At 33.1% G+C, this 11935-nt stretch overlaps 1 protein-coding gene and 1 pseudogene across 1 annotated transcript; one reads left to right on the forward strand and one right to left on the reverse strand.

Annotated features, from left to right (window-relative positions):
- Window positions 1-445: 445 nt before the first annotated feature.
- LOC123920927 lies at window positions 446-7121 on the reverse strand (annotated as a pseudogene).
- A 2903-nt stretch (window positions 7122-10024) lies between these two features.
- Window positions 10025-11537, forward strand: LOC123920933 (F-box/kelch-repeat protein At3g06240-like). Its single transcript, XM_045973284.1, has one exon. The coding sequence runs from the start codon at window positions 10218-10220 to the stop codon at window positions 11307-11309; it is 1092 nt and encodes a 363-aa protein (XP_045829240.1). The 5' UTR covers window positions 10025-10217; the 3' UTR covers window positions 11310-11537.
- Window positions 11538-11935: the final 398 nt, after the last annotated feature.

Here is an 11935-nt window from a genome sequence, read left to right on the forward strand (position 1 = left end):
CAGGAAGAAGCGCAATAAAGGAATATTTGTATGTATTTAATGACACACCAACCAGAATCGATTTACCATAACGCATAAGCTAGGAATATTAGCTTCACTTTGAATCGCGTTTGGGTCCTTAAAATTGATTTTACACCAATCACCCAAACACCATTGAAAAAGAAAAAACTCACGTTTGGACTGCTAAACGCGCGTTTACAATTTTCCAACGCCTAACCAAACATATACTAAACATGTAACTTGAATATGTTTAAAAGGTCACAGGGCTACCACTAAAATTGAAAGTTATTCTAATCTTTGTGTCTACTTCTATTTCAGCATTTACAAACAATGGATTAATAAAATCATTATCCAAAAGATAATATGATAAGGTGAAACAAAATTAATTAGGACTCCATCTTCACTATCTACAAACTATAGTATAATATTGATATATGGAATAGTTCACATGGTATAAAAGAAAAACAGAGAAACCTCCTTTATATTGTGAATTCTTTCATTTTTAATATACAAAATTGCACTTATTTGAAAAACAACATCACAACTTCACTAGGACTTTTATTTGATGAATTAGGTACTTCCCAAAGACTTCTACCAATTACCACTATGTCAGACTTACAAAGCAATCAAATATGCAGAATCAAAAGCATATACTCTACTTCTATCCATAATGTTTTCACAATCCAGTCAAACAAATTACACACCAGCGTTGAACTTTGTCTTCTTTACAATATTCCAAAATGAATCCTTCCCACATCCATCATCATCATCATCATCATCATCATCATCATCATGTATAGTCGGTCACCTTAATCGTACCTTGTGTGCATGATAAAAATTGTACAATTTCATTCAGGAAAAGAACAAGAAAAATAAAAAGAATCAGGATGCAGTGATGTTAAAGGGATCAAGATCATACCTGAATGCAATTCAAGACGAATCCCCTTCGGTGGAACTATTGTAGACAAAGATGCAAACCTTATGAACAAAACTGTAGACATTCTACAAACATAACTTTTATGAACAAATTTACAAAACTTCTACCACTATTCCACTACAATTTCTTCTTCTTTATTCTCATAATATTCTTGTCAATTATCCTGTATACTTTTTTACAAGACACAACAAAATATTGCTTGACAAGACCCCAACCCCACACTAATATCATATGAGTATAACAAAATGACAGTATGATTAGAACAAGAAGACCCGAGTACAAAAACCAGAATTGTGTCCTGAGCATAGGTAAAGATTCGTCCTCTGTCCTAATTGTCCCATAAGGTGTGATCTTAACCTTGAATGGTGATCCGACCATTGCCAATCTCATAAAACGATTTCTCATAAGTGTGAAGATGAGTGCTTCTGTTTCATAAAATCCAGAAAATAATGGCCCATCAATTTGAACAATAGATGCCTTCAATTTCCCATAATGTTTATTCAAGCTCATAGCATCTTGCTCTATCCTCCTCATTAACTCTTCAAATTCAGGCTCATGGTATCCTTCCTCCAAGGATTCTTCAATGCTAGAGCTCGAAGCTTCCTCCTCAAATTCAGGATGGCATTTCAATACAAGGATAGTGGCTGAGGTTTCAGTGGTTGTGCCAACTCGAAATGGAAAATCATTAAACCTACTCAACACTGATTCGAAAACTGGATCTCCCAATTTTATGTCTATGTTTCCCCAGTAGCGATGGCTTGTTCCCAGCATAATACTAGTGTACACTAAAACAATAGGCATTCTGATGTTCAAGGTGTTTTCCAATTCTACATATGCTGTCAATAAGTTTTCCACAAATCTGTCTTCCAATTGATAACATTCATGTTCAGCAATATGTTTTGGTACATTCTCTTTTAGCATCTCTAATACCTGAACCACATCTGCTACAGAATCTTCATGGTCTTGCTTTAAACTTGCCCCACACAGAGAGGAGGAAGCCTCATCTGTAATTTCAGCCTTGGTATTTCTCAAACAGCGGCGAATCACTTTGAAAAAAATGTCTTCAACGTCTGATTGTCGCCCAATGGAATCTGCATTCAAAATTTCAAAATGTCTGTAAATTTGAAACTGTTCAAAATATGTTTCATGTACAGCTCATAAGATCTATGTTGAACTGAATATGATGATAGCATATGGGAAAACGAGTTGATCAGATTGGGAGGTATGAATTGTATATTATCCATGCTTGTTTCTTGCTTGTACACATAAACTCCCCAATTAGTCAGAATCAATTCTTGCTTCATGTTTGGAACACATTGAACCTGAATTGTCTTCCAGTCATCTCCAAGACTTGCATCAAGGTTCTGCCACTCTTCATCACTAAACAAAACTCGTAGATCACACAATATCACATGATCTTCCCCGATATTGAAATAATGGAAATCCCTGCTACAAATTTCTTTGCCATCAATAAACAAATGGAGGCTAACAATGTAAAATTTCTTGATTCCAGTCGACAATCTTATTTAATCACTAAATGAAGGAAAATTGTCTGTCGTATTTTTTACTTCCTGAAAAACTAATGCTAAAGCAACAATGGGAAACTTCCTGCGAGCCCAAAAAATCGGAATTCCTTGAGAGTAACTACAGTCAAACCATTCTGGAATCTCCCTTTTCAGCATTGGCATGACAACTTGAATTCTTTGGATCTCTAGTGGAACCTGTAATGCATAAACAAAAGACATTAGTGTGTTTGCGTCAAAATACTACTTACAGATCGACAAAATCTTGTATTATGTAAATAATGGAGAAAGAAGTAAACCTTTGACCAGAGCAAACTTGATGCCTCTGATGTTAAGGATGGACAATGTCTTGCATCTATTTTCTGAATACTTAATGGAAGTTCTGGAATTTCTGTGAGATTATTGCAAAAGCTCACATCAAGACTTTTCAAGTGCAAAGAACCTCTGATGCACTTTGGAAGGGCTATTAACTCACTGTGTGATACTTTCAAGTCTGTTAGTTTTGGAAAACATTCAATAATGGCATCAACATCGTCATATGATAGATTTGCCTCGCTAAAATGAAGTGTTTCTAAATTTGGATAACCATTTGCCCTTGAATGGTGATCTTTGAACCTTTGAAATGATGCCCCAAGTTGCGAGCATCCATCACATTTCAAAGAGAGCAGTTTTGGAAGCAGTAAGAAGCTACTCGATATATCTTTGATCTTTTTGCAATGTGACATGTCTATATATTGAAGCCCTGTAAGGTTACCAATAGACTTTGGAAACTCCTTAACGGCAATATTTATCATGTGAATCTTTAACGGCTTATCCATCTTTTGCATTACATGTGGGAAGTATTCCAACTTTTCGCAGAAATTAAATGAAAGCTCTTGAAGGGAAGGCAGACACATTTTTGGCACAAAACATTTGAGCTCAGTACACCAAGAAGCACTTAAATACACCAGATTAGGCATAAATCCAATGGATATATCAAACCTTACCAGTTTACGACATTTATCAACTGTAAACATTCTTAAGTTTTTAGCTCCGGACAGATCAGGAATTTGAGTTATGGATTGACTATGCGAGAGGTTGATGAATGTTAAATCCTCAAAAATCTGCAAAATAAACTATAGTTTAAATGACTAGAGCATAGTCAAATTTGAAAGTTACCACCACATATTAAAATAAATACATAAATTTTAAGCAACAGCATATACCTGGAAGGGCTTTTTCAATATCATAGAGCAATGAGGTAACTTGAAGTCAACAATTCTATATGGATAAAAATTTGGTGGGAAATTCTTCGATGGGAAGCACTTCCAATCAAGTAGACGTAAACTATTTGGCAGATAATTAGGTCCTGATAAAAATAATGTATTCCTAACAATCAAAATTCTGAGGTTTTTCATCTTCTTGAAGGCAGTATAAGCCCACTTATCTACTTTTTCTAGTTTCGGGGGATGAAGCTTTATTCCTTCAACCATAGAACTTCCCTATAGAAGCACATGAAAAATAGAGAGAATTTAGACTAAACATATTTTTCAAAGTTCAAAAAAGAGTTATCATATGAAAAATGATTGATACCATGTTTCCTTTTAGTACATCAAGAACATCTTTATGAGACGATAATCTGCTGCGTTCACCAGGGTTTGATACAGCTTCCTTCCGAACAATCTCTCTACCCATATCTTGTATTAGATCATGCATTTCTAAACAACCAATTTCATCAACAGTTATGAGACATTTGCTAACAAATACTCGTATAATTGGGTAGAAATCACAAGCATCTAGTACCCTTTTAACATAATCCCATCTTTCCCCTTTGAAAAAGTTAGCAATGTCTAGAAAAACTTTTTGGTCCAAGTCAGTTAGGCTTTTGTAGCTTATTTCCAATACACCTTGAATCTCAGCATCTGGAACCTTTTTATATTTCTGCAGTTCAATATCCCATTCCTCTATGCTCTTACCTTTCAAATTCGATCCTATTACTTTTAAGGCCAATGGAATACCCTTTGCATAATTTATTGCACGAGAAGAGATATTTCCAAAGTTTTCTGCAGGTTTGCTCATATTAAAGGCATACCAACAAAAGAGTTCAATGGATTCATGATAATTTAACTCTTTGATTTTATATGTTTTCACATCATGCTTATGTAGAACATCTGCATCTCTTGTTGTTATGATGATTCTGCTACCAGAACCAAACCAATCATGTCCTCCAGCTAATGTGTCCAATTGTTTTACTGAATCAACATCATCCAGTACCAGAAGAACTCTTTTGTGGTATAGCCTGCGTTTTATTTCCGAGCATCCTCTAAATGTGCTTCCCATCATGGTTTGTGTCTCTGCGCCCATTTCAGACAGAAGTGTCCTTTGCAGATCTCCCAGGCCACTAGTGCTTCCATTTGATTTTTCTCTAACATTAGCAAGAAAACTTGCAGCTTCGAATCGATGTCTGATCTTGTTATATATATCCATGGCAAATGTAGTTTTGCCTATTCCACCACCTCCACAAATTCCCAGCATGCAAACAGAATCATCAGAATCGATATCAATGAGAGACTTCACTTGTTCGAAACGAGAATCAAGTCCAACTAAGTGTTTGATTTGTAAAGGCATGGGTGGTAGTTTAGCTGAGATGTCTTTGACAATCTTATCAATAAACTCAGATTCATAGCTGTTTAGAAATACAATACGAAGAATGAGAAATTAAAAGAGAGTGGGGGAAAAAATGCTACAATGTAATAGATTGTTCAACTAAAATGCCAGATATGACAGTTTACAAGTCATTGATCATATATATGCAGTGAATTATTCGAATCTTAAAAATTGGACCCCTAATCAATAACATAAAAAATTCAAAAAGTTACCAACTGAAGCACCATTTTTCAGTATTTTCATTATCAAATGAATTATTCAAATTAACAACATTTTGATTATCCAAATTATTATTTTCAAAGGCCACATCGCCTCCATTTTCAGGATCAACAATTTCATTCTCCATATTTTCAATAATAACAACATTCAACAAATAACAATAAAAAGTGTATTATATTTTAAGATTTATGCAAACTTTGTAGGCTAAATTGCACTTTTGGCCCCCTAACTTTCATAAACTTGTAATTTTGACCCCTTAATTTTCATAATAACATTTTTGGTCCCTTTTGCAAAAGGTTGGCCCCGCACTAATTTTGGCTAAGTCAGCACACACATGGACAATGACCCACATGCCACGTCAGCAAGTCAACGCACGCGTGGACAGTGACACTGTCCACGCGCGCGTTGACTTGGTCAAAATTTGTAGAGGACCAATATTTTACAAAATGGGCTAAAGTTAGGAGGACAAAATCGTATGTTTGTGAAAATTAGGAGACCAAAATTGCAATTTAGCCAAGTTTGTAATACTCAAAATTCCATCAAACATAAAAAATGCATTTTAAGTTCTATCTCATTGTTTGTGTAAAAAAAAAAGTTGTATCTCATTGTAACAACTAACAAGTAAAAAATTGCAAATATTTAACAAGTCAAAATCAAACAAAAAGAGTCGATAGTCTCCCTAATAGCAAGCCACCTACTGAGCTACAATTACGATCTAGAATAATGCTAGCAACACACTCTTTACCAAACACACTCCAATACACTCTCTTTTGAGTTTGGGATGAACTTTTCAATATACCTATTTTACCCTTGACTTAATTTCATAACTTCCATTAACTAATCAATTTAAAAAAATAAAAAATAAATTCAAATCATAAAAATGTGAATAAGTGGCAAATGGGTTGCCTATCCATGAATGATTATCAACTTAATACTACATCTATACTATATTAAAAGAGAATACAAATATTTTTTGTGTCGATTTTTCATAATACCAACAATATCTTTATTGTTTTAGCAATAAAAATCTTTTATTAATAAATTCATCATAACATAAAACATTTTTTTAAACATAAGTTAGATAGAGACAGGTTGGCCAGCTAGTAAAATATAAATAAGGTAGTTGGGAAACTTACATGTCATCTTTGTAATGAATTCCACTAAGAGCACAAACTCTATTCAAAGCGAATGTCCATGCTTTCACCTTCTCCGATTCACTTCCAAATCTGTTCTCATGTTTAATCATAGCAATTTCATAACTATTTCTCTGATGTCTAACATCTGAAGGTTCAACCTTATAAAATATAACAAAAACCGATTTTCCATTATTTTCATAACAGTCAACGATTTTAACAAGTTCATCAAGACACCAACTGGAAGAAGCATAGTCTTTACAGAGAACAACAATTGAGATTCTAGAAGCTTCGATTGCTTGTAGAAGTGAAGGTCCAATTTCATCGCCGATTTTGAGATTTTGATCGTCTCTGAAAACGTTGATTCCGTGACGGAGAAGAGAACGGAAGAGATGATCGGTGAAGGAGTAACGTGTTCCGCCTCTGAAACTTAGAAAAACGTCGTGTGTGAAATCAACGTGGTAATTCGCCATTGATGATGATAATAGAGTTTATGGTTTGTAGAATCGTTGAGTTTTAAATGAAGCTTGGAGCTTCAAAAGTCAGAAGATAGCGTGGGATTGGAAGACCATGGACTTTCATTTTATTTACAGTATTATGAATCATTGACTTTTTTGTTTTTTTTTGTTATCGTTCGAACCCGATTCCTCCATTTTAGTATAATGTTTTTCCATTTTCAATTATTCTCATTTCTTTTGTTGTTCAAGTTTTTAAATATTTTGAGGTGTATAAATAGAGTATGGATCTCTCCATTATTCATAATTTTCATTTCTTTCATTATCAAAATTTTTAAATATTTTTGGATGTACTCCCTTTGGTCCTAATTATAAGAAAATATTTACTTTTTAAATACATTCAAAATTTGATGTATCTAGACAATAATATAGACTAGATACATCAAATTTTCAATGTATTTAAAAAGTAAATCTCTTCTTATAATTAGGACCGAAGGGAGTATAAAAGATATTTTGACTAATTTAATGTTACAATTTTGCATTTCTATTTCCACAACTACCGATATCTCCTTATTGTCCATGTAAACCCGTTAGTAACAAGTGGTGATTTTGGCAAGCTTTACATGCTGACAAGTGACACATCCACAAGCTTACACCTTTAGGCTATATTTGGATTGATGGAACATAATGGAGCGGAATGGAATGAAACATAATGGAATGGAGTGGAATGGAGCGGAATGAAATATAAATTTCATTCCATTGTTTGGGTATTTTATGATGCAACGGAATAACATTTTCACTCCATTGTTTGGAAACGGACGGGACGGAACAAGTTATAATTTTTTTATTCCAGTTTACCCTTAGTTAAAAACTATTATTATTTATAAAGCCTCTTAATTTGATTTACGATGGCAATCAATTTTTTACCAAACTGTTATTTCAAAACTCTATATTAAAAAACAGTATATATAGGCCAACCTCTCAGTTTGTTATTATAGCTCAGTTGTATATACATTAGCAAAAATTAAATTGAAGATTATACATATATAAACATAAGCAAAAGTTTCACAACATGGAATAAAAATTATTGACGATAGCAAGAAACATGCTGACAATAGCATACGCCATAGCAAGACTCATGCTGGCAATGAAGAAACGAAAGAGAATTTATTGACCATGAGGAAGCAACAAGCAATGAACAATGAACGACGAGCAGAAGAAAAGGTATATAGAAGGAAGAGGTAGTTGGTAAACAGGGATATAAAGGTAAAATTTTAATTATAAAATTCCATTCCATTGGATACACCCCAAATTGGGAGGAATGGAAAATTGAAAGATTGGATGGTAAGGGATGGAATGTGTTCCATTATGTTTCATTCCACTCCATCCATTATTTACACATCCAAACAATGGAACTTAATTACTTACCATTCTATTCCATTCCATTTCATCACATACCACCAATCCAAACATAGCCTTATTAATTTTCCACACTTATTTAAATTTCAATTTTGAATTCAAATTTTATAAACTAAAGTTTCATTCCCTCATTTTTTCTCTTTTTATATACCACTTTTTACTTTATCATCTTTCATTATAAAACTTTCATTCACATTCTTTTCTCTTAACATTTTTATGTTCATCTTTTCTAATCTTCATTTTTTTGTTTTCTAATCTTTATTTTTATTTCTTATTTTGTAGGATAAATTCAAAGGTAAATAAATAAATTATAGATCTTTTACTTTTCTTATTCTTATTTTTTGTACATATTTTTCTGATTTGGTCTTGTCTTTCAAATAATTCTGTATCATGATGTATTTGGAATAATAGTTATTAGTGAAACAAAAATACTTGTACAAACTATCAAAGTAATTCCATCCCTAACGGTCCAAAGATGAAAATCTTGGTAATATTCGCAACTATATGAACATCACAACAAATATGATTAAAATGTTAATAGCTCCCACGTAAATAAGTAGCTGTGATGCAGCTACAAAATGCGAATTTGATAAAATATATAATAAAGATATACAAACAAGAACCGGTCCCAATGAAAAAGCAGAAAAAATGGGGTTGGTAAGTAATACTACCTCTAGACTTCCTAATATAAGACCCGATCCCAGAAAGACTAAAAGAAAATCGTGTAGCATTTCGGGAAAATCCATTATACGTAAAAGAGACAAAGAAATCGAAATTTCATGACCTTATTGATATGACCTGGAAAAAAATTGAATATACTAAAATTTTTCTTTAAAATCCTAAGGAGTTTGAATTGATATAGTTACAGGTATATTTCTTTCTAACTTTTTTTTGACAATTTTTCTTTAGCAAATCTTAAAGCTAATTTTTTGAACATAGCAAAAGATAGAAGGTTTTTCTATTCTCAACGTATAAAAGTAATTTGACCTCATTTCTTATCGAGTTATGATCCTCTTCATTTCCTATTCTTTCAGTTTCCTCCATTATTATATAGTTTTGGAAATATAATTGCAAACGTGTGACGTTAAGTTAGGTATTTGCTTTGGAGAGTGTGGGTGTACTGGGGGCCAATGGAAGGTTGAGGGTAGCACTTTAAGCTTATATCTGATTTTTTTATTTTTCTCTTGTACTCTTGTATTAGAGGGTTGAGAGATGTAGTTAGGTATTTGTTTTGGAGAGTGTAGGTGTACTGGGGGGTCAAGGGAAGGTTGAGTGTAGTCTATGTGTTGTAACAAGTTTCACATAGTGTTTATTCTCTGGTTGTCGATTTAGACAACTGCCATGGTTTTTCTCCGGTTTTGAAGTTTCCACGTTATAATCTTTTTTATAAACTAGATTCACTGTTTTTTTTATAAACTAGATTCGAACGGGTCCATTCTATTTTATAATATTAGAACTAGATATTGTTTAATCTTTATTGGTTTTTCTTTCCTTCCTATTTTTATGTGTATAGAATTGTTCCGTTTCTATTTATAATTTGTTTTTATTCCTATTTCTATAATTTATTTTTATTCCTATTTTTAAGCATGTCATCTTTTTATTGTGTCGGACAAATGTCCCAAAAAAATTATTTTAAAACTTTTTTTTATAAATAACTTCTCACCTAGGAAAAAGTCTGTGCTTCATAGCAAACGGATATGTGCAAATGCATGGTCTTTTAATAATCTAATCATAATCCAAATCCTAATCATGCGCATCATATAACCTCTTTTCTTCACAGTTTTACTTTATTTCTTCTTTTCTTCTTTGCAGGCGATTCAAATTTACACAAGTCCTTTTCAGCCTGTTTAACGGGTTTTCCAGTTAAAATTAGGGTTACTCAAGCATGGAGAAGAAGACGTTGCTGTATCTGCCACATGAACTGATAATTAAAATACTTCTAAGATTGCCAGGAAAATCTCTTATATGTTTCAAGTGTGTTTGTAAGTTATGGTATTCTCTTATCTCTAATCCCCACTTTGCAAATTTACATTTTCAACTTGCCACACACACACGTAGAATTATGTGTGTATCAAATTCTCCTACTGAATTTTGTTCTATAGATTTTGAAGCATTTCTTAACTATGATCCTCATCCTGTTTCATTCAACATCAATTTTTCACTTCCCCGATTTCGTTTTCCTGTTGAAATTAATGGGTCTTGTAGAGGGTTTATATGTTTGTACAGTCGTCCAAACATCTTCATATGGAATCCATCAACTGGATTTAAAAAACAAATACCTTTGTCTCCCTTTGTTTCCAAAGTAGTAACAAATCATATATACGGTTTCGGTTATGACCGGTCAAGAGATGATTACTTGGTTGTTGTGTTGTCCAATGATCCAACTGTTGCTAATAATGTTGTTTCATCACATTTGGAGTTTTTCTCAATTAGAGATAATAGGTGGAAAGAAATTGAGGGTCCTCACTCTCCTTATGATGGTTATAACGGTAAAGGGTTGCTCTTTAATGGGGCTATTCATTGGTTGGCTGGTCGTCTTAATATTAAAATAGATGTTATTGTTGCCTTTGATTTAATGGATAGGAAATTGTTTGAGATACCTTTGCCAGATTATTTTCACCAAGTTTCTGTTTTTGATATGTGGGTATTTGGAGAATTTTTCAGTCTATGGGCTAGGGATTGTAGGAAGGGTACAATTGAAGTTTGGGTGATGAAAGAATACAAATTGAATTCGTCTTGGACTAAGACGCTTGTTCTTCCTCTGTCCAATTTCTCTATCTTTAACCCTATATGCTCTAACAATAATGGTGATATTATAGGAACAAGCCAATGGAGTAGATTGGTGAAATCTAACAATAAAGGACAATCTTTGGAGTTTCGCTCCTTTCGTAACGGTCCACATGACATTGTCATGTATACAGAGTCGCTGCTTTCACTCCCTGGTGACAATGAGCAATATTATAAAGTAGAAGATTGAGGTTGTGAATTATCCTCCTCCATTGTTTTATATGATTATTTATAAGGCAAGTTCTAATTAACATGAACAAGTGCACCATATTGTGGATTATCCTCCTCCATTGTTATATTGTATTATTGTCATTCCTTGATTATTGATTACTCATGAGTCTTGGAACCTTTTATGAGATAAACTTGATTCAGATTCAGAGCATTTTGGGTCCTGAGTTCTATTCAGAGCATTTTGGGTCATGAGTCCTGAGTTTAAAAAGAAAAAAAAAAAGGCCCGAAATGATACAAAAGAGGGAGGGAAATTTCAAATGTTCAAAAAGGTTGAGGGAAGGTGGGTATAGTACTCATTAATTAAGTAGTATTTTTTATTTTTTTTTACAAATTAACTAGTATTTTTATTCAATATATACACTTAAAAAGGAAAACAGATTTCCTGCTGTTACAAAGAGCCGTCCGATCAGAATCATGTGGCTGTGATCATTTCTAGTAAATTTATACATGAGTTAATTTGATTCGTTCGATCTGATAATCAACGGCTGAGATGCAAAACAGCGTGAAACTGTGTGCTTTTGTGTAATTACTTGTGTTCAATAGACGATTAATAAGTTGTGGCACATTGTTATATTAATTAGTCAT

Source organism: Trifolium pratense, linkage group LG4 (genome assembly GCF_020283565.1).
Source record: "Trifolium pratense cultivar HEN17-A07 linkage group LG4, ARS_RC_1.1, whole genome shotgun sequence".
NCBI classification, from domain to species: domain Eukaryota; kingdom Viridiplantae; phylum Streptophyta; class Magnoliopsida; order Fabales; family Fabaceae; genus Trifolium; species Trifolium pratense.

Bases quoted from the DNA above. Each gene is read 5' to 3' on its own strand.
- LOC123920933 (XM_045973284.1), top strand. From the start codon at position 10,218: ATGGAGAAGAAGACGTTGCTGTATCTGCCACATGAACTGATAATTAAA.